Here is a 23,101-nt window from a genome sequence, read left to right as displayed (position 1 = left end):
CTGGAAAAGTAGATAAATAGTTGAAATAATTTATTGAAACAATCAATTAAAATAAAAATAAAAAAGCAATTAAGTTTAGGAAAGGGATGCATTTAAGTTTTTAATTATAATTTGTTTAGATTTCTAAGCTACTTCAATTACTTTAGAAGTTTGACTAATTTATAGATCATTTTAACATTAAATCAAAGGAATAGATAGTGCATTTTGGTAGAAAAAAACTATAGTTTACTTTTGTTTTCATAGCTGTTGTTTGTAGAAATTCACTTAAAATTAATTGTAACGTTAGCATGTCACTCATACTTTGATGCGAATTCCAAGATGTATATATATATAGAATTTATTTATTTATTCATGAGATAGGAGGAGAGAAAGAACCAGCCATCACTCTGGTACATGTGCTGCCAGGGATTGAGCCCAGGACCTCATGCTTGAGAGTCTATTAGCCACTGTGCCACCTCCCGGACCACCCAAGATGTATATTAAAAACATTGCAAACATCTGTTAAACACCTAAAATCTTTTAAATTTATTTAATCGTGCAGATTCTGGAATCTAAAATTTATTCCAATTCACTTTTCAAAAATATTTGCATGAGTCTTCCTCTCTCCTCCCCCCCCACTCTCATTCTCACTCACCCAGCTACTTAATGCAGAGTATTGGACCTGAGCCTTGAAGCCATCTTTCTCTCCTCTTAAGAGTAAACTAGCTCCTCTGCTCTGATAATTTTATTTGAAAAGATTTACTGAGCTAGTGAATGAAACATATATCTTCTTTCTCTCTCTCCTTCCTCCCCTCCCCTCCCCTTTCCTTCCCCTTCCTTCTCCTCCCTCCCTCCCTCCCTCCCTCCCTCCCTCCCTCCTTTCCTTCCTCCCTTCCTTCCTTCCTTCCTTCCTTCCTTCCTTCCTTCCTTCCTTCCTTCCTTCCTTCCTTCCACCAGAGCTGTTCAGCTCTGGCTTATGGTGATGTGGGGGATTAAACCTGGGACTTTGGAGCCTCAGCCATGAGAATCTCTTTGCATAACCATTATGCTATCTGCCCCTGCCCGTATTTTCTTTATTTGTAACCAGAGCTTTGCTCATTTTTGCCCCATTGCTGGTATTGGGGATCAGACCTGGAGTCCCTCACATGCAAGTCTCGCGTGCTGCTTCTGTTCTGTCTCCTCAGCCAAACACTTACATTTTCATTAGTACTTTAACTAGAGCTGAAATCTCTATAACATTGGTATTGTTATTAAACATTGCCATTAGTATTTTTTTGTTGTTTTGTTACAGAAAGTTATATGGGAACATCATTAAGCAAGGCTTTTTAAAACAATTTGAAAAGCTGCACACCACTGGTTTTTGTTCAGGTAACATCACTACATTAACAGTATATATTCTCAAGCTAATGACATTTTCTGTGTGCTACATTTCCAAGGTCTCACTGTAACTTCTTACAGTAAGTATTGTGCAGTTTTTTTTTTTTTTATTTAAGAAAGGATTAATTAACAAAACCATAGGGTAGGAGGGATACAACTCCACACAATTCCCACCGCCCAATCTCCATATCCCTCCCCCGATAGCTTTCCCATTCTCTGTCCCTCTGGGAGCATGGACCCAGGGTCATTGTGGGTTGCAGAAGGTAGAAGGTCTGGCTTCTGTAATTGCTTCCCCGCTGAACATGGGCGTTGACTGGTCGGTCCATACTCCCAGTCTGCCTCTCTCTTTCCCTAGTAGGGTGGGTCTCTGGGGAAGCTGAGCTCCAGGACACATTGGTGGGGTCTTCAATCCAGGGAAGTCTGGCCGGCATCCTGATGACACCTGGAACCTGGTGACTGAAAAGAGAGTTAACATACAAAGCCAAACAAATTGTTGAGCAATCATGGACCCAAAGCTTGGAAAAGTGGAGAGGAAGTATTAGGGAGGTACTCACTGCAAATTCTAGTGTACTTCTGCTTTCTTACTTTGGTGCCATACTCCAAACTCAGTCAATTTCTGCTTTGCGTTTCTACTTCTTCTTTTTTTTTTTTTTTACATGCATAACATTCCCCAGATTCCCATTTAGCAATACAACCCCCACTATTTCATTCATCATTTTTCATGGACCTGTATTCTCCCCACCCACCCACCCACCCCAGAGTCTTTTACTTTGGTGTAATACTCCAATTCCATTTCAGGTTCAACTGTATTGTGCAGTTTTAAGCGGAAACATTAAAATGGAAAAGTTATGGATCAACATTTAATAAAAATTTGGGGGCTGGGAAAAACAGCATAATAGTTCTTAATGCCATATGGGGGTAGATAGCTTAATGGTTATGCAAAGAGACTCTCATGCATGAGGCTTCAAAATCCCAAATTCAGTTGCCCCCACAGCCAGAGCTGAGCAGTGTTCTGGTAAGGATTTTTTTTTTTTTGAATTTCAGCTTTTAAAAGTATTTTAAAAATGGGGTGTGGGGGGGCTATTATAGTGGTTATGCAAAAAGACTTATGCCTGAAGCTCCCAGGTTCCAGGTTTAACACCCTGCACCACTGTAAATCAGAGCTAAGCAGTACTCACTCTCTCCCTCTCTAACTCTGTCTCTGTCTCCCTCCCTATCTTTTAAAGGTATAATTCTGAAAAGTCATAATATAAATAATCCACATGCCACCTAGAATTAAAATGATTATTTGCCCTCGAGAAGATTACCCACTAGCTGGGGAGCCTCTCCCTAGGAAATTTTAAAAGGTTGACATTGTAAGAGTGACACACTGTGGCAAGAGACAGCTACCGCAGCTTGTGGCTTTTTTTTTCTCCAAAAAAATAATGGAATTTTTTTTTTTAGAATCTTTTTTCAAGTGTGTCACTTTATATTATTTTTAATAATCTTTATTTATTGGATAGAAACAGCCAGAAGTTGAGAGGAAGGGGGAGATAGGGAGAGAGACACCTAAAACTCTGCTTCATCACTCATGAAGCTTTCTCCCTGCAGATAGGGACTGGGGGCTTGAAACTGAGTCCTTGCACACTATAATGTATGTGCTTAACCAGGTGTACCACCACCTGGCCCCAGTGTGTCACTTTTATTATTACTTATTTATTTTTCCCTTTTGTTGCCCTTGTTTTTTGTTGTTATTTTGTCATAGATGTCGTCATTGTTGGATATGATAGAGAGAAATGGAGAGAGGAGGGGAGGACAGAGGAGGAGAGAAAGATTGACACCTGCAGACCTGCTTCACCTCCTGTGAAGCTACTCCCATGCAGGTGGGGAGCTGGGGGCTTGAACCGGGATCCTTATGCCTGGTCCTTGCGCTTAGTGCCATGTGCACTTAACCCACTGCACTACCACCTGACTCCCCCCTTTTTTTTTTTTTTAATATTTACTTATTCCCTTTTGTTGCCCTTGTTTTATTGTTGTTGATGTTGTTGTTGTTGGATAGTACAGAGAGAAAGAGAGTTAGGGGAAGTCAGAGAGGAGGAAAGATAGACACCTGCAGACCTGTTTCACGGCTTGTGAAATGACTCCCCTGCAGGTGGGGAGCTGGGGGTTTGAACTGGGATCCTTACGCTGGTCCTTATGCTTTGTGCCACCTGCGCTTAACCAGCTGCGCTACTGCCCAGCTCCTGAGAGTATCACTTTTTAATAATGTTTTTATCTTATTTTTTAACCAGAGTACTGTTCATCTCTGGTTTATGGTGGCGCGAGGGATTGAACTTGGAACTTTGGAGCCTCCGGCCTTAGTATCTCTTTGCAGGACCATTATGTTATCTCCTCCCACCCCAGATAATTGATTTTTTTTTCATTTTTTATTTATAAAAAAGAAACATTGACTAAACCATAGGATAAGAGGGGTACAACTCCCACCACCAGAACTCCGCATCCTATCCCATCCCCTCCCCTGATAGCTTTCCTATTCTTTTGTTTTTGTTTTTTATTTTTTAAATATTTATTTTATTTATTTATTCCCTTTTGTTGCCCTTGTTGTTTTATTGTTGTAGTTATTATTGTTGGTGTCGTTGTTGGATAGGACAGAGAGAAATGGAGAGAGGAGGGGAAGACAGAGAGGAGGAGAGAAAGATAGACACCTGTAGACCTGCTTCACCGTCTGTGAAGCGACTCCCCTGCAGGTGGGGAGCCGGGGTTCGAACCGGGATCCTTATGCTGGTCCTTGTGCTTTGCGCCACCTGCGCTTAACCCGCTGCGCTACAGCCCGACTCCCAGCTTTCCTATTCTTTAACCCTCTGGAAGCATGGACCCAAGGTCATTGTGGGATGCAGAAGGTGGAAGGTCTGGCTTCTATAATTGCTTCCCTGCTGAACATGGGCATTGACAGATCGATCCATACTCCCAGCCTGTCTCTTTCTTTCCCTTGTGGGGAAGAGCTCTGGAGAAGCAGAGCTCCAGGACACATTGGTGGGATTGTCTGTCCAGGGAAGTCCGGTCGGCATCATGTTAGCATCTGGAACCTGGTGGTTGAAAAGAGAGTTAACATACAAAGCCAAACAAATTGTTGCCCAATCATGGACCTAAAGGCTGGAATAGTGCAGATGAAGAGTTGGGGGGGGGGGGGTCCTCCATTTTTTTAGATAGCTAGTAGGCATATTTTAGTTATCCAAAGGGCCTGTGGCTATACTAGTTTTTTTTTTTTTTCCTTTCTTTTTCTTTTTCCCTTGAGCCTGAAATCTGATATGCTAGTGGATCCAAGTTATTGTCTGGGGAGATGATGTCATGGTTGGAAAAAGGACCAGAAAGCGGGATTAGGGAAGAGAGTAGCTCCCTAATATGGGAAAGGGGTATAAATATTGTTGACTGTAAACCCCATCGATTTGATATGGTCTGCTCTAGGGCCCCTATTCAGCTTAGGAGCCTATGAGACCTATGCATCCCTCTAGATCTGAGCTCACATTCTGTGGTCATGAGTAGGAACATTCCAGGCTGCCCCAATTTTCAGGACCTGTCTTCCTCAGGTGTAGCATAGAGTATGTTGTCCATCCTCCCTTCAGAGGATGGAACATTCTCTACCATTGTTGATCTAAGTTGAAGGCAAGGTCCTATGGGGGCCCACAAAGGGTTCTTTTTTTGTTGTTGTTCCTGATAGAAATGACCGGTAACAATGGAAAGGGATTTATTCGAGGTCTAGGCCCATCATGTCTGTTTGGAGATTCTCAGTACTCCCCAATTAGGGCCCCAGCTGATGGGGTGGCCTGATAGTGACTAAAGAGTCATCGTTAAAGTATGCCAGTCCCTTGCCCTTATTCAGCTTTTGCTGTCCTTGCTTTGATAAAGTTAGCTTTGGAGTGAGTGAGGGAAATATAATAGGAAGTAGGTGAGGAGGATATCTAAGTCTAAGTAGACACTATTTCATTATGAACTTTATATTAACTCACTACAGACTATTGTGTATTTTTGCTTTCAGGTTATATTTTGCCCTAATTTATGGATACATGGCAACATATGCTCTATCTCGTGGGACCTGGTCTATTAACTAGGTTTTGGGACTTTGTTAGGATGAGAACCCCCTGGAATGGAATTAGAGAATACTATGAAAGGAAAGGTCTCACCCAAGTAGTGAGGGTGAAAGGTTGGTATTCCATGCCTGATGTCTCTGGACACAGTCTGAAGTGAAGCATGCTGAGGTGGTACTTGTTCTCTTCCTCCTCCTCTCCCCCCCCTCCCCCCAGCATTGCTCAGCTCTGGCTTATGGTGGTGCTGGGAATTAAACCTAGGAGCTCAGAGCTTTAGGCATGAAGTCTTTTGCAGAGCCATGATGCTATCTTCCTGACCCTCAAACTAACTTTTTTAAACTTTCATTTAATGTTTCTTTGCCTTACTCATCTGTCTTACTCATCTGTCTTTATGGTTGGATTATTGGTGAAGAAATTTGGGTCTTTGTTTACAGCTGGACCTCCCTGACTGCCTTTTTGGAATAGTTTAGCTTGTTCCTCTGGAACTTTGTGTTTCTGCTAAGTTATAGCTAGAAGGTTGCTTGCTCTCACCAGTCATTTTACATGATCAGGAGAGAGTTACATCTTTATTCTTAGTTTATCTCTCAGATTTTTAGGTCTAACACTGGATTGATCTTGGGTCAGAACAATTATTCTTACCTTTGGTCTTTTTATTCTCCCTTCCCCTCCCCTCTCCTCCCCTCCCCTCCTCTCCCCTCCCCTCCCCATCTTTCCTCTTGAGCTCTGTTCAATTTGGGCTTCTTTTGGTGCTGTGGATTGAATCTGGGATCTTGGAGCCTCAAGCATGAAAGTCTTGCACAACCCCTGCCCTGGAAGGACTAAGTTATAAATCATGTTTTTCTCCTTGTAAAAAATAACTATGAAAATGTGTTCCTTTCCTTAGAATATTAGCTTCTATGCTTCTTGGCTATATGCTTTCCCCATGACCGTAGCTACATGAAGGTGGGGACTGGTGTATAAGGCCCCTTCAAGCCAGTGGTAGTAAGAGGGAAAGAAGTTTGCTTAGTGACTTTCAGGCTCTTAAAATACTTTATTTAGAGAGGTAAATACAACTTGATAATTACATTTATATATAACTAATATTGAAATATAAACATAGTGAAATGAAAAGATAGACATTGAGATACCCTGCTTTGTGATATTAGGAATCACATCTTAGTACATGCATTCAAAACTGATAAACCGAGTTAGTGAGGTTATTTGAGAGATGTGAGACTCTCCCCTGTGACATTAACAGTCTTATAAATCAACATCCCCCCACAAAATGTATAATATATATATGCATGCCAATGGTGGCTAACTGGTAGAGTGTATGTACACTTTACCATGGTCAAGGACTTGGGTTCAAGGCCCCCACTTACCCCTCCTCAGATCAGATCATATACACACTGGTTCTCTTAAAAACAACACACATACATACCAGAAAAATATACGAGGTTAGTGCTTTGATTTTGATTTTGGTTTTAAGTATTTTAATTAAAAGTACTAGTAGAACTGCCTTAAACTCCGTGGCCCTGATTCTGATCTACTAGGTGAAGCAGTTAACTGTACACTTAACCATACCATTTTGCCAAGGACTTAAGTTTTTGTTTGCACTTTAGTCCTTTAGTTCATTAGGAACATGGCTTTGATGTAGACTGAGACTTTTTTTTTAACCAATTTAAATGTGCATTTTAAATGGAATTGTCTTAGTACATTCTCTGGAGTGTTGAGTTGTTATTGCTTAAGTTGCGTGGTGAACTTGGAAATAATGTGACAACGGGGATTACTTATTCACATGATTCTTGTTGTAACTTGAAAGAAAGAATATGCTAAGTAAGATGACATGAATCAGAATTGCCTAGTTCTTATTCCAACAGACAGATGGTTGTTTTATTTCAGTTCCCTTTGTTTACTTTTGGATTGTTTGTTTCTTTTTCCTTTTTGTCCAACCAAATTGTTAACTTGTAAAATAGCTCTTGGGCTTCACAATATTGTGAAATACAGATGTTTTTGCAGTATTCTTAAGGATCATGCTTGTTTGTTTGTTTATTTATTTATTTATTTTTACTATCATTATGGAAAGTTTCTCCTGTTAAATCTCCCTCCCTCCCTCCCTCCCTCCCTCCCTCCCTTCCTTCCTTCCTTCCTTCCTTCCTTCCTTCCTTCCTTCCTTCCTTTACCCTAGCCCAACCAAGGGCACTCAGCTGTTCATTTTTTAATTTCATAATCACATACCTCTGCAGTCCAGCTATACTGCAGATCAGTAAGGAAAACATGGAAGCCAAGGGACTGTAGCAAGAGCACAGTTAGTTAAAGGTACTTTGAGCAGAAGGATGAAGAGTGCTCTTCTAAGCTGCAGAAGGAATGGTCTGGTGGTTAGAATAAAACACACCTCCAGTTGATTCCATTTGTCCACAGTCAACAATGGTGACCTTCTTGCTGCTCTTGCCATTCTTGGACCCAAAGCTCTCCATAGCTTACTATTCATACTTTGCTGGAGATTACATGCTTGCCATCCAGACACTCGGTCTTAGATGAAGAATAGGAACCGTTTGTGTTGGGTTCAGCATTTGTCACTGACAAGATGACAGGGCCCAGATGCTTCAGGATGATTTCTTTCTCATCCTTGAATTTCTCCCGGTAGATGGACTTGCCACCAGTGCCATTGTAGTGTGTGAAGTCATCACCCTGGCACATAAATCCAGGGCCATCTGTGGAAGCAGGAACCTTTATAACCAATCCCTTTCTCTCCAGTGCTCAGAGCACGAAAGCTTCCCGCAGACTTTGGAACTTTGTCTGCAAATAGCTTGAAGTAGACGTGGTCCAGTGGCTCACTGTCCACAGCAATCCTGTTGCAACTTTTACTTTATGAAATATTCAATATGAAAGAAATTTCTTCCATTACATAAAACCATTTATACAAAAGAGTATTGTAATATATAAAAATTTTATCAGAACCACAGTTAACTTTATTCGTGAATTATCTCTGCAAGTCTCATTTTAGGAGTGAAATACCAACTGACAACTGACATACATATTTGGAGTTTTGAGACATTTGAGGGCTGTTTTTTTAAGTTTTAGGAATTCTAGCTTACAGCAGTACATCATGTTTATGGGAAGTGGCAATGGACAGCAGGTCAGGGATTCATTAGTTCAGACTTTTAGTGCTGTTGCCTTTGGTAATAAAGGTGAACCTGAGGCTTTGAAGACAGAACGTGCCAAACATGAGCAGCTGTTTTATAGTTTCTCCTATAAAAGCTGCCAGGGTCAAGTAAGTTTAGAATTGTGCACGTTGGAGAGAAAGTTAGATTTAAACATGATTAGGCATCATTTTGTGAAACACGAGGATTCAAAAGTAGGGCTGTCCTGGAGACCGCATAATGGTTCTGCAAAGAGGCTCGTGTCTGAGGTTTGAAAGTTCTAGGTTCAGTGCCACGCAACACAATAAGCCAGAGCTGAGCAGTACTTTGGTAAATAAAAAGTTACTAACTAAATAAAAATAGACACATGAACAGTTGGATTTCCCTGGTACTTATTAAAGACCTTAGAAAAAGTTTGAATTGAGGCCAGGTGGTGATGCACCTGGTTGAGCACACGTTATAATGTGCAAGGACCATCAGCCCCTTCTTTTTCAGTTTCTGGCTCTATCCAATGAATAAATAAAGACCAAAAGAATTTTTTAAAAAATATATTTTATTTATTTTATTTTTGAGAGAAATGCAGAGAGAGAGGAAGAGAGACACAGAGAGAAACACCAGAGCACTGCTCAGCTCTGGCTTATGGTGGTGCGGCGGATTGAACCTGGAACTTTGGAGCCTCAGGCAGGAGAGTCTGTTTGCATAACCATTATGCTATCTCCCCCTCCCCCAAGACCAAAAGAATTTTTAAAAAACAAGTTAGCAGTCTTTTAAAAAGAAAGAAAAAGTTTGAATTAATTAGATTTAACATATTTAGCTCCTTGTAAAGAGAGCAGATGAGACTGGCAGAAATTGCTGCATGCTAGGTCTGAATCATTTTTTTTTCCTTTTTTTTTTATTGGGGAATTAATGTTTTACATTCAACAGTAAATACAATAGTTTGTACATGCATAACATTCCCCAGTTTCCCATATAACAATACAACCCCCACTAGGTCATTTATCATCCTTCATGGACCTGTATTCTCCCCACCCACCCACCCCAGAGTCTTTTACTTTGGTGCGATATGCCAATTCCACTTCGGGTTCTACTTCTGTTTTCTTTTCTGCTCTTGTTTTTCAACTTCTGCCTGAGAGTGAGATCATCCCATATTCATCCTTCTGTTTCTGACTTATTTCACTCAACATGATTTTTTCAAGATCCATCCAAGATCGGCTGAAAACGGTGAAGTCACCATTTTTTTACAGCTGAGTAGTATTCCATTGTGTATATAGACCACAACTTGCTCAGCCACTCATCTGTTTTTGGACACCTGGGTTGCTTCCAGGTTTTGGCTATTACAAATTGTGCTGCCAAGAACATATGTGTACACAGATCTTTTTGGATGGATGTGTTGGGTTCCTTAGGATATATCCCCAGGAGGGGAATTGCAGGATCATAGGGTAGGTCCATTTCTAGCCTTCTGAGAGTTCTCCAGACTGTTCTCCACAGAGGTTGGACCAATTGACATTCCCACCAGCAGTGCAGGAGGGTTCCTTTGACCCCACATCCTCTCCAGCATTTGCTGCTGTTACCTTTTCTGATGTATGACATTCTCACAGGAGTGAAGTGATATCTCATTGTTGTCTTTATTTGCATTTCTCTGACAATCAGAGACTTGGAGCATTTTTTCATGTGTTTCTTGGCCTTTTGGATCTCTTCTGTGGTGAATATTCTGTCCAATTCCTCCCCCCCATTTTTGGATGCAGTTATTTGTTGTCTTGTTGTTGAGTTTGGCAAGCTCTTTATATATGTTGGTTATTAAACTCTTATTTGATGTATGGCATGTAAAGATCTTCTCCCATTCTGTGAGGGGTCTCTTGGTTTGGGTAGTGGTTTCTTTTGCTATGAAGAAGCTTTTTAATGTGATGTAGTCCCATAGGTTTATACTTGTCTTAGTTTTCTTTGTAATTGGATTCGTTTCATTGAAAATGTCTTTAAAATTTATGCGGAAAAGAGTTCTGCCAATATTTTCCTCTAAGTATCTGAGAGTTTGTGGTCTAACATCCAAGTCCTTGATCCACTTGGAATTTACTTTTGTATTTCGTGAAATACAGTGATTCAGTTTCATTCTTCTGCATGTTTCAACCTATTGTTTCCAACACCATTTGTTGAAGAGACTCTGCTTTCCCCATGTAATAGTCTGGGCACCTTTGTCAAAGATTAGATGTCCATAGGTGTGGGGCCTCATTTCTGGACTCTCAATTCTATTCCACTGGTCAGTGTGTCTATTCATGTTCTAGTACCAAGCAATTTTGATGACAATGGCCCTATAATACAGTTTGAAATCTGGGAGTGTGATGCCTCCGGTTCTGTTCTTTTTTCTCAAGATTGTTTTGGTAATTCTAGGTCTTTTCTGGTTCCAGATAAACAGTTGTAGCATTTGTTCTATTTTCCTAAAAAATGTGCTTGGGATCTTGATGGGGATAGCATTAAATTTGTAGATGGCTCTGGGTAATATATTCATTTTGATGATGTTAATTCTTCCAACCCATGAACATGGAGTATCTTTCCACTTCTTTGTGTCTTTTTCCATTTCCTTGAGTAGTGACTCATAATTTTCAGTATACAAGTCTTTCACTTCTTTGGTTAGGTTTACTCCTAGATATTTTATTGTTTTTGTTGCTATAGTAAAAGGAATTGATTTCTGCATTATATTATTTTTTATGAATGGCTTTTCTTCCTGTATCGTAGTTCACTAAGATGTCCAAAACGAATGGCTTGTCAGAAGATTTGATATGGCATTGTAAGACACTGATCCAAGAAAGAGATGTAGTTATAAGACTCATGAACAAATGTGAAGACATATCAAATAAGTTGACAAAGCAAGTCACCATGCTCACTGGAAATGGAGGTGGATGGAACATAGAACAGCCCTCTGTTCTTAACCAGAGGTATTGTTTCTTTTATCTAAGTATGTGATTCATGTTTTAATTTTTAATTGTGCCTAGAGAACTTAAATCGGGAGCTAGCCTGAAAACCAACACCTGGGAGTTTTATGAGTGCTTTTATATTTGTTTTTACTCTCACCACATCGTTAAAAATGGCAAGTGGAAATGCTGGGGGCTTATTTCTTTGTCTTCCATCTTAGTCTCATAACTGGTAATTTTGTATATAACCACAGAAATTAAAAAGTTCTTAGCGTGGTCCAGGAGGTGGCGCAGTGGCATCAGACTCTCAAGCATGAGGTCCTGAGTTCAATCCCCAGCAGCACATGTACCAGAGTGATGTCTGGCTCTTTCTCTTTCCTCCTATGTTTCTCATTAACAAATAAATAAAATATTAAAAAAACAGTCTGTTCAAAGCCAAATTGAAAAAAAAAGTTCTTAGCTACTCCTGTACATAATTATTTGTTTTAAAAGTGTAAGCTTTGGGGCCAGGTGGTGGTGCACCTGGTAAAGCAGGTACGCTGTAAATATTTAAGCCTCTTAATTGTATCAGTTTGAAAATTTCTTAGTCCAGTTTTTCTTAAATTATAAATAGAATGAATGTTTTTTTTTGCTGTTTTTCTTTTTTTTTTTTATTTAAGAAAGGATTAGTTATTAGTTATAAATTATTTTAAAAACCCTACACCTATAATTAAATGTCTTGGAAACCTAAGTTTCTTCTTTTTCTTTTCTTTTTTTTTTTTTTGTGGGTGATAATAAGCTCAGACTTTTTGTTGAAAATAAGCTACTAGCTAAATTTATATGAACAATATACCATTTCAGATACTCAGGTTTTTGTGGCAAAATTGTTTGCCACAAATTCTGTTCTTAGGCAATACGATTAGTCCCTTAGCTTGCATTTCTTACCACAGTATAACTAAATAATAACTTCAAAATCTATAATCTTCTCTATGGTCTGGCATCTGATGTGTTTTTTAGCTTTTATTCATCAGAATTTTTATTTTTAATTTTTAGCCCTAAATCCATATTTTTGACTTTCAATTTTTTATAAAATTGTTAATATATTACAACACATAATATATTTTCATGTCTTTTGGGGATAGAAACAAAAACAATAGAATACTTTATAGTTGGATTATAAAAATGTTTATATGAAGTAAGTATATTTTGTAAAACAAAATTTTAGTAAAATACCATATTATAATTCTTGAAAGAATTGCATATTAAATTTTCACTAAAAAGTATCAAATATGATAATAAATTAAAGTACATAAGTCTGATATTTTAATTGTAAATTCCCTAATTTTGCATGGTGTTGGAATATTGTGATGGAAAATAGCTTTGAACTTATTTGTTTTAAAGTGTTTGGGGATTCAGAACTGTTTAGGATACTTCCTTTTAAAATGTGTGAAATGATTTACTGTACAACATTTAGAGTGGCAAAAGCATGAGGTTAGATAGCAAGAATTTTTGTTTTGTTTTATCTTGTAAAGACAGAGACTGAGAGGCACAGGGAGAAGGAGAGAGAGAGACCAGCCATAGCACCAAATCTTCAGTGAGGTGGGGGCCAGACTCAAACCTGGGCTGCACGCATGACAAAGCAGTGCTCTCGCTTAGCCATACTCTGCAGAGTCTCTGCAGCTGTAAAAGTCAAGCACAGGTATCTGTTCAGAATATTTCTGATATCTAAGAAGACTCATTAAAATGATTTCTTAGTCGCTATTATATCATTTTTTTCTAAATTAATGATCAAAGTGTGAAAAAAAATCAAGGTGTGGTTACTGGCTTTTAATCATAAGTGACAATCTTTTCTGTGCCCTTCCAGTATGCTATGAGATGGTGTAGGGAAACGTGGTGCAATTCCCATAAAGAAGCTCTTTTTCTCTGTTGCGTAGAAAGAACTATGGCCATGCCAGCATATCCATTTCCTAAAAGTGTAGTTGGAGCTGCTGCTTCTTGCTCTGCATTGGATCTTGGGAGTTCTTTACTCTACAAGACTTACCCAGTTGAGCCTACTTTATCATAATTTAAATTTTAATAAAAAATTCGGTATTGCATCACTTGAAATTTTTTCTTTCAAAACCACATCTACAATGTCATTTTTAAAAAATTTATTATTGGATTAAATTTATTATTGTAGAATAAAATTGAGAGGGAGGGGAAAGGTAGGGAGAGAGACATCTGCAGCCCTGCTTCACTACTCGTGAAGCTTTCCCCCTGCAGGTGGGGATTAGGGGCTTGAATCTGGGTCCTTGCACACTATAATATGTGTGCTTAACCAGGTATGCCCCCCAAAGTCTTATTTCTTGTAAATAGTCTGATCAGGTAATATCTTACCCTTTTTTTTTTTTTTTCTTTTTTTGGTAAGACTTACTTATTTTTAGCAAGAAGGAGGAGATATAGGTGAGAGAGAGAGAACATGCACTTCTGAACTCTGACTGAAGGTGGTGCCAGGAATTGGGGCCTCAGAGATGAAAGTCTGCTATGCTGCCTCCCCAGCCCTACACTTATTCTTTGCACTAGACTAAGGCCTTTTAAAATGAAATATTGAAGAGAAAGAGAAGTTTAATTGTTAGTTGAGTCTAGTCCAAAGGACACCTTCCAAACCTAAATACCATATGCACTGACCTGTGTAAGTGCACTTTTAGGTGGTGAAATTTGTTGTGTTGGTTTTTGTTTTTAGTTACGCAGCTTTGCGCCAGGTTCAGATTGAAGCTGTTAGTTTCCTTGCCCTGGGGAAGGATTAGCACAGAAGAAAATGTCGGTGCCCCAAGGAATTACATTACCATAATTAACATCTTTCTCTTAACAAAATAGATTATTGGCAGCAGTATTTGCTTTGAAACAGTTAGCTGTTTATCTTTCTATTACAAATGTTAATTATAACAGAAGAAAAATGCCTTTTAGAGCTAACAAGCTATATCATAACTATTTGTTAAAAATAAACTTTATAGGAAAAAAAGAAAAATGATGTTGCAAAGCGATTGCATTTATATTTTATCATTTTAAAATGTCAGAACAAAAATGCAAAATATAGTAAGACAGTTGAGGGAAAAGGAAAACAAAGCTTAGTAACAAAGCTCCCATCTTTTTTTTTTCCTACCATAGAGGTGTCTATGTCAGAAACTGGTTAGCTTTAAACTATTTTAAACATGATAGTTTGCCACCTGTTCTATATATAGTCCTGCATGTCCTGAATTATCTGGTCTTTATTGATGTTGTTCAGCCATCCCTTGGAGACTAGGGCCCTCATATGAGCTATTCCTAAGCCGTCAGTGATGTTAGCGCAGATAGTCTGAGAAGCTCAGAATTCAGTGATGTGAGCATTTCAGTCATGTAGATACTATCCGTGCAAACTGAGGTCTCAGCAACCTTGACACATTTCAGTGGACATCAGTTTTAGCCCAACTATCTTCCTCATCCCTTATTTCAGCTTTCTAGTTCCATATTTCAGTATTTGAAACTATGATGTAACACATTTACTGTTTCTATTTCAGGCCTTTCTCACCTTTCCTTTTTGTTTTTCTTCTTCCTTTTATTTAATAGGACAGAGAGAAATTGAGAGAGGAGTGGGAGATAGACAGGGACACATGCAACACTGCTTCACCACCTGTAAAGCTTTACCACCATCCTGCAGGTGGAGATGGGGATTTGAACTTGAACTCAGGTTCTTATGCACAGTAACTTGTGCACTCAACCTGACGTCTTTTTTCCTCCCTCCATTCCTTCCTCCTTCCCTCCCTTCCTTCCTTTCTCCCTCTTTCCCTACCTCTCCTTCTCTTTCTCTTTTTTCTCCTCATCTTTCAGAATATTTTGAAAAGAAACCATAGCACCTGACTGAAAGTACTTTTCCCCCTAACAAAAAAAGTAACTTCAGTATATCCCACTTTCTTTTATTATCCTGGAAGACCTTACACTCAGTTTTCTGCTTTGTAGAGCCCTATTAAGCTATGGAGTTCTGGACTGTAGTTCTCAATATTTGAGCAAATCACTACATTTTTATCAAATGTTAGGATTCATGTGTAGTCATGAAATTTATAAAAGAAGAAAAATTTAAACAACTAAATATCAAAATTATTGGGGGTAGTTAGGGAGGTAGCACCAATGTTAACACTTTATGCCTGAGGCCCCAGAGGTCACAGGTAATAAATAGTTAAGTACATAGATTGTGTAAGGCTGACTGTATTGCCTTCATATTAGCACTGAAGATAGACTCTAGCTACTCTGTTTTAAGAGTTCTTTGTGGCAAATGATTTGCACTTCCACTGTCATTGTCAACCCTGCCTTTTCATGGACATTGCATATTGAAAATTACTTGTAATGTAGATAAACAGCAGAAGAGCAATAAATACTTAGATTTTTGAAACATTTCAGTGTGACAAAGCTATTTAATAGCTTAAATATTACAGAGCTACTTTGTGTTTATGGATGGGTCAGTTTTAGTTTTATGAAGTTTAAAATCATCTTTTTGGGGAGAAATGATGATTTGCAAGGTAGTTGTCTGTGATTAGTCGGTCTCTTTCGCTCTCCCCTCACTCCATTTCCTCTTTCTCTTTCCCCCCAGTCAGGGCTATTGCTGGGTGTTTGGTGCCTCTATAGTGATGCCACTATTCCCAGTAGCTATTCCTTTCCCTCCCCCCTCCTTTGATGGAAGTTGAATGAAAGAAGGGAGAGACACCTGCTATACTCCTTCACCACTCATGAAGCTTCCCAGTGCAGATGTAGACTGGGCTTGTACCAGGTCTTTGCACATGATAACATGCTTCGCCAGGTGTGCCTCCAGATATAATTTCTAATCTCACCCTCCACCAATTCACATCTTTGTCCATCACAGGACACTGGGGCCTTAAACACGTCTGCCTCCCCTCTTCAGAGTTCTTGCATCTGCAGCAACAGATCACATCTGTTGGGCCAGTCTTTTATTTGAATAATAATAATTTCAGTTACTAGCTGTTTCCTTTTGAGGTTGTGCAAATGAAGTGTTGCTTGATACTGTCTTTGTGTATCTGCATAAATTAGACATGTAATGCATGATAATGAGATAAGCTTTAAAACAGGTAAACTTTTAGAAAGATGGTTTGTTTCCATTCCTCAGAGCCCTCCATACACCATCCTCACAAGTCATTTTCAAGGATAAAAATGCCCTTTATGTTTTCAGTTTTCTCCTCCAGATTAAATCCAGCTTTTGGCACTTACCTGCTTTGTTCTGTTCACTTACATTGATTGACAAAATTTAATATTTGTGTGCTTTTGAGCATAAATGAGAATTTACACTCACACCCAATATTATATAGATCTCACTGACATAGGTAGAGGGGATGGGCATTCATTCAGCATGTGTCTGCTAGACAACATGACAAAGGAGCAAACCATGCTTGTATTGGTGTATACATACCTTTACTTTAACATGCTACAATTCAAATCAGTACAGTTCTCTAGTGTAAGTAGTAATTTAGTAATATTACAGTTAACATTCTGGTCTTTTACAGAATTAATTTGGTAGGGTTACATTATGGCTTAACAAGATAATATTTTTGTAGTTATCATCAGAAGAAATAAAAAGAGAATAAAATCTGACAACATTCTAGCAATGTCTTAAGTTTTGAGCTCTTTTTGTTAAGTGCAAATGGCTTGTGACAGGCAAATGGTAAGACTAGACCAGTTTCCATTTTTGTGTGCATTGTAAGCCTTACCTTTACATCAGAAAATCAACAGAGACAGGCAGTGAAGTGCCATTCTATAATATTTGGTTACTCTCTCCTTCCCAGCTTGTCGCTCAAGCCCTATCAGAAGGTTGGCTTGAATTGGTTGGCCTTGTTACATAAACACGGACTTAATGGCATATTGGCAGATGAAATGGTAAGTAGGAGTGCTCAGCATTGTTTGGTATTTCTACTTCTTATCTAATAACTCTTTGCACCCATTTCTCTTGTGCTACAGCCTCCTCACTCCCCCCTACTGACAAAAATTGTTTTCCCTCATTATCAATTATTAAGTATGTATTAAAGACTAAACACTATGTATAAATATGATAGAAGTCACCTATAATCCTACCATCTTAGAGAAAGTAGTCTTTTGACATAGATCTTTCTAGATTATCTTTTCTGCATATTCATGTATCCATTACACATACTATGATATGCAATTCTAATACAAGTTTTTTGCTACAATGCTTTTTCTGTAGCTGCCTTTAAATTTTATTTCATCATACATATATGTTTTTGTAAGTACATAAATCCAGTCATTGATCATCTACTTTATTTCAGCCATTTTACTTTTTATTAGATGTCTGAATCTCCCCTTTCCACAGTCACATTTGCTTGATGCCAGGTTTTGGAAAAGTATTATCACGAATGTAGGTTCATAGAAACTTCATTAATCTAACTTTGCTTTCCTTTCCCCAGTCAGTTACATATACCTTTCCGAAAGTGTTCGTTGAAAATGAGTGCAGTTGAGAAAACAGTTAAGGGTTGCATGTACATTGCACTATAGAATAGATTTCCAAAATAAAATGAACAAAAATAATGATCCTTGTTCCAATGTTTAGCTCTTAGTAATCTTTAGAAGACTGTTTTCATAGAAACCTCATAGTAAGTTAAAATTAAGACACTGTTTAATAGAAAGTGAATGATACTCATGGGATTTCAAAAGTTGGAGAAATAAGAGGATTTCATAGTTGTAGGAAAGTGGCCTTGGGGATTTGCCTTCCATAGACTTTCTGATTCTTCCAATGTGACCCGGTTTCTCAGCCACTGTCAGCAAATCATAGATATTTCTCTGTCATGAGATCATCTTTAGTATCAAGTGAGATACACATGAGGCTCTTTGTAACCTATGAAGTGCAAAAATAATTGGGTGATGCAAAGCACAGATTTGTTTCCTCCCTCAGCGTCCTTGAAGTCCACGCCCAGTGTGTGTGCTGATTGGCTTCTCCCAGTGCTGATCGTCTTCATGCCTCCTCCTAGTGTGCACTTAATCCCTTTGTTTTCTCTTATTTTTCTTTTTCAGTGCCAGCCTGGTTCTTCTTGCTGGCATTTCACCACTCCCAGCAGGCTCCTCCCCCCCGCCCCCGCCTGCCCCACCTTTAAGGTAGGGAGTGACAAAGACAGACAACTGCAGCACCTTCTGTGCATGATGCTCCTTTCTGGTGCTGGGGACTCAAACGTGGGTCCTCAAACGCAGCAAAATTGTGTTCCACCAGGGGAGTTACCACCCCTGATGCTAAATTGCTTTCTTTCATAATGACTGAGGCCCATTGTCCAGATATCGTCACAGTGGTGGCAAGAAACTCACATGAATTTGGGGAACATGGCATGGAAGAGGACAGTTAAGTTAATGAAAACAATCCTTTCCCATAAATCACTTCATTTGCACGATAGCTTCTGACACGTGGGCATAAAAACAGTATTTCAGTTTGGTGTACAATTTACTTGAAGTAACACACACATACAAACACCCGGCTTAGTTACTTTTTAGGTACTTACCCATGTGATCACCATACATAGATGTTCCCTCAAGATCTTTACTCAGTCACTACTACTGTAACTATTTGACACCTGTCACCAGACATTTCTTTCTTTATCTTAAACTACATAGATATAAATAAAGCTTGTTTCTGGCTTCTCAGTGACAATACTGAGGTGCATCCCTGTTCTTCATGGATCAGTAGCTTGCTCCTTTATATTGCCATGTGGTACTCTACAGCATTAATATGCTACATTTGCTTACCTATTCACCAGTTGATGGAAATACTTGTTATTTATTGTTTGGCACTTACAATAAGCATACCATGAACACTGTCACTGAGGGCTTTTGTGGTGAATGTAGGCTTCTCTGATGCCTTGGATCAGGGACATGTTGAGACCAGGTAGTTAACTGGACATCAGCCCCAGAGTCCACTCCGTATGAGTATGTGAGGCAAACAGTTCTCAGAAACCTAATCTCTTTATATAGTTCAAAGGCCCTCCATATTAGTGTGGGTACTGTGTTAACAGGATCAACCCTGCTTGTTAAAGTGAGTTGTGTCATTTGGAGATTACAATCTCCGTATGGGAGAAAATCAGAAGCATTCCTTTTTTTAAATTTTTTTTTTAAGATTTTATTTATTAATGAGAAATATAGGAGGAGAGAGAGAAAGAACCAGTATCTTTCTGGCACCTGTGCTGTCAGGGATTGAACTCAGGGCCTCATGAGAGTCCAACCCTTTATCTACTGCGCCACTTCCTGGACCACAGAAGCATTCCTTTTCTATTTTCTAATTTTTAAAAATTTATATACTAGTATTTAAATCAAAACACTTTTGAATTTTAGGGTCTAGGGAAAACTATTCAAGCCATTGCATTCCTGGCCTACCTCTACCAGGAGGGGAATAAGGGTCCTCATCTGATTGTTGTTCCAGCCTCGACTATAGGTAGGTAGATCTGTAAGCACGCATCTGAAGCTAGTGTCTTATAGTTGAGCAGAATGAGTGAGTGTGTGTGACTTCTAAGTTTGTGGAGGTAAATGTTGAATACCGTGGTCTTATATTCCTCCCCCTTTGTGTGTGTGTGTGTGTGACTTCTTAGTTTGTGAATGTTGATTACGGTAGTCTTGTATTCCTCCCCGTTTGTGTATGTGTTGGATTGTACGGGCAGCCTTTCAAAGAAAATAATTCAAGCCAATCATTCACCTTTAAGTTACAGATCCAGGATCCCTTGACAAGATTTTTTTGTTTTCATAAGCATTATTTTTAAAATTTTCTTCCTGGCATGTAAGCTTTTTTAAAATCTTCATTTATTTATTGGATAGAGACAGCCAGAAATCAAGAGGGAGAGTGATAGGGAGAAAGACTGCTTTACCACTTGTGAAGCTTTTCCCTGCAGATAAGGACTGGAGGTACGAACCTGGGTCCTTGTGCTTTGAACAAGCAGTTGCACCACCACCCAGCACCCATAATTCTTAAGTATACAGAAAAGTCCTGTGCTCTGCCCCACTCAGCCACCATTCTTGGCTGCTCAAAATATTTTAATTACTTTAGTGTGAGTGTGTAACTAAGAAAAACCAAGTACTTTTAAATTTGTAATCAAATGTTGGTTAAATCCTAAGTGGGCAGTTCCTTCCTACTAAAATCATGGTTGCTATTTTTTTATTTGGTTGACAGGGTGTGGACTAGAATAAGAATGTTTCATAGAAGGGTCATGCTTCATAGAGGGGTCCAGGCACTGGCACACCTGGTTAAATACACATGTTAACCATGTGCAAAGACCCAGACCCAGGTTCAAAGCCCTGGGCCTCTACTTGCAAGGGAAAGTTTCATGATCAGTGAAGCAGGGCTGCAGGTATCCCTATCTCCCCATTCATTCCCTCTCCATTTCTGTCTATTCAATAAATAAATTAATTAATTTAAAAAAGACATGAGTATGAATGTAACCAAAATAATTCTATAAATTGGAAGTTAATAACACCCACATATAATGGTTGGTCATTATCAATAGTGTGGTTATGAGGAATCATTTATTTATTTGTTTATTTGCTTCAAAGCCTCACACATGCTCACTGTTCCCAGGCTGTTTCATCCAGTGAGAGATGAAGAGAGCCAGAGACACTGGAGCTCCAGAGCTTCCTCTAGTTCTGTGGCCCTCTCATGTGGTGTTAGGAGTTGACCTGGGAACACAACCTTCCCACTAAATTGGTTCTCTGGCCCAGGCATTTATGATTTTTTTTTCAACTTTAACAATTTTGTTTATTAATGAAAAAGATTAGGAAAAAGAGAACCAGACATAACTCTGGCACATGTCCTGCCAGGGATTGAATTTGGGACCTCATTTTTTGAGAGTAAAACGTAATCCACTGCCACTTGCCAGACCACAAATTTATGATTTGTTTTCAACGTGTATCTTTTATTATTCTGTGAAAGTTACTTCTGGGCAGGGTGTGTCAAATGTTGGTGTTATTTTTATTGTGTTCACATAGCACATTGTAGCAGACACACATGATATCTCTCTTTGTTTCCTAGATAACTGGCTAAGGGAAGTGAATTTGTGGTGCCCTAGTTTAAAGGTGCTCTGTTACTATGGTAAGATCACATCATTTTGCTTTTCTCTATGTCTGCAAAATCCTAACGAAACATAGTAAAGACAGCCTGTATGTTTTGTCAAATTACAGGTTCTCAAGAAGAACGTAAACAGATCAGATACAACATTCACAGTAAATATGAAGAATACAATGTAATTGTGACCACGTAAGTACTGATATATTTTTTTTCTTTTTCCTTTTTGTAGAGAATGCATGCAGTTCCCAAATAAAAAGTCAATTTAGTAATTTGCCAGTAGGGTTATAGCTGAGGCCAGATATCTATATGAGAAACCCATAGCTCTGGTGGCCATTTAATTCCTTCTTTCTTTGGTTGCTAAAGAAAGAAATTGAGAGGGGAGAGGGAGTAGGGAGTGAGAAAAAGAGACACCAGATTTGCTTCACACTTGTGAGCTTCCTCCCTATGCATGGGGACCAGGCACTTGGTCTCAGTAATGTGTGTACTCTACTGAGTATATATACCACTGCCCATCTCAAAAAAAATAAAATCTCTCTCTCTCTCTTTCTTTCTGTCTCTCTGTGTCTATCTCTTTTTCTCTAGGGTTATCACTAGAGCTCTATGCCACCACTAGGAATCCACCATTCCCAGTGGCCTTCCCCCGCCCCCCTATTTAATAGGACACAGAGAAATTGAAAGCAGAGGAAGAGATAGGGAGAGAAGCATCCCCTTACAGGTAGGGAATGGGGGTTTGAACCTGGGTCCTTGCTCAGATCCTTGTGCATAACAGGTACTATGTGCACTTAATGTGGTGTGCCACCATCTGGCCCCTCAATTTTTTTTTTTTTAAATATCTCATGAGAGAGAAGTAGAGGTCAGAGTAGTGATTGAACCTGGAGCTTCTTGCATGTAAATTCTTTACAAACACTAAATTAACTCAGCTACTTAAAAAAAGGGTAAAAATTCTAATATGAAGGAAAGTGTGTGATTTGACTTATGCAAAAAAAGTAATGGAATATCTTATGTTGAGGACTCAGGCATTTTCCAGTTTGGTGTGTTACACCAGATTACAGGTTTTTGCTAATGCCTCAGGTGACTTGTAAGTAGTTTTGACCCACTAATTTGCCAGAATAGTCTCATACCTCTGTTAGCCAAGCCTAAAGTAAATCTAAGTCATTGCACCAAAGTAACTCATATTATTCTTAACTTGCAAATATGAATTAATGATGTTCTGTCATAAGTATCTCACAAATTAAAAAAAAATTTTAAGATATTTATTTTTCCCTTTTGTTGCCCATGTTGTTTTTTATTGTTGTTACTGATGTCGTCGTTAGATAGGACAGAGAGAAATGGAGAGGGGGAGAGAAAGATAGACATCTGCAGACCTGCTTCACCACTTGTGAAGCGACTCCCCCACAGGTGGGGAGCTGGCGGCTCAAACCGGGATCCTTATGTCAGTCCTTGCGCTTTGCACCACATGCGCTTAACCTGCTGCACTACCACCTGACTCCCAGAATTTTTTTAATTGTACGAATTATTCCAAGCTTTTTTTTTTTTTTTTAACAACAGTGTGGAGGATTGAACCTGAGACTTTGAGAGTCTCTTTTCATAATCATTATGCTATGC

General features: G+C 38.9%; 1 protein-coding gene and 1 pseudogene across 3 annotated transcripts in view; one reads left to right on the top strand and one right to left on the bottom strand.

Annotated features, from left to right (window-relative positions):
- Positions 1 to 23,101, top strand: part of SMARCAD1 (SWI/SNF-related, matrix-associated actin-dependent regulator of chromatin, subfamily a, containing DEAD/H box 1) — a 71,887-nt gene that overhangs the window by 32,000 nt on the left and 16,786 nt on the right. For all 3 annotated transcript variants that reach the window (XM_060187729.1, XM_007524545.3, XM_060187730.1), the window contains 5 exons: positions 11,273 to 11,472; positions 17,235 to 17,325; positions 19,777 to 19,876; positions 21,461 to 21,520; positions 21,610 to 21,685. In XM_060187729.1, coding sequence (XP_060043712.1) covers positions 11,273 to 11,472; positions 17,235 to 17,325; positions 19,777 to 19,876; positions 21,461 to 21,520; positions 21,610 to 21,685 — 527 coding nt within the window. The remainder of the gene's footprint in view (positions 1 to 11,272; positions 11,473 to 17,234; positions 17,326 to 19,776; positions 19,877 to 21,460; positions 21,521 to 21,609; positions 21,686 to 23,101) is intronic.
- LOC103114812 (peptidyl-prolyl cis-trans isomerase A-like) lies at positions 7,751 to 8,510 on the bottom strand (annotated as a pseudogene).

Source organism: Erinaceus europaeus, chromosome 3 (genome assembly GCF_950295315.1).
Source record: "Erinaceus europaeus chromosome 3, mEriEur2.1, whole genome shotgun sequence".
NCBI lineage: Eukaryota > Metazoa > Chordata > Mammalia > Eulipotyphla > Erinaceidae > Erinaceus > Erinaceus europaeus.
This window is presented reverse-complemented; position numbering and strand designations above follow the sequence as displayed.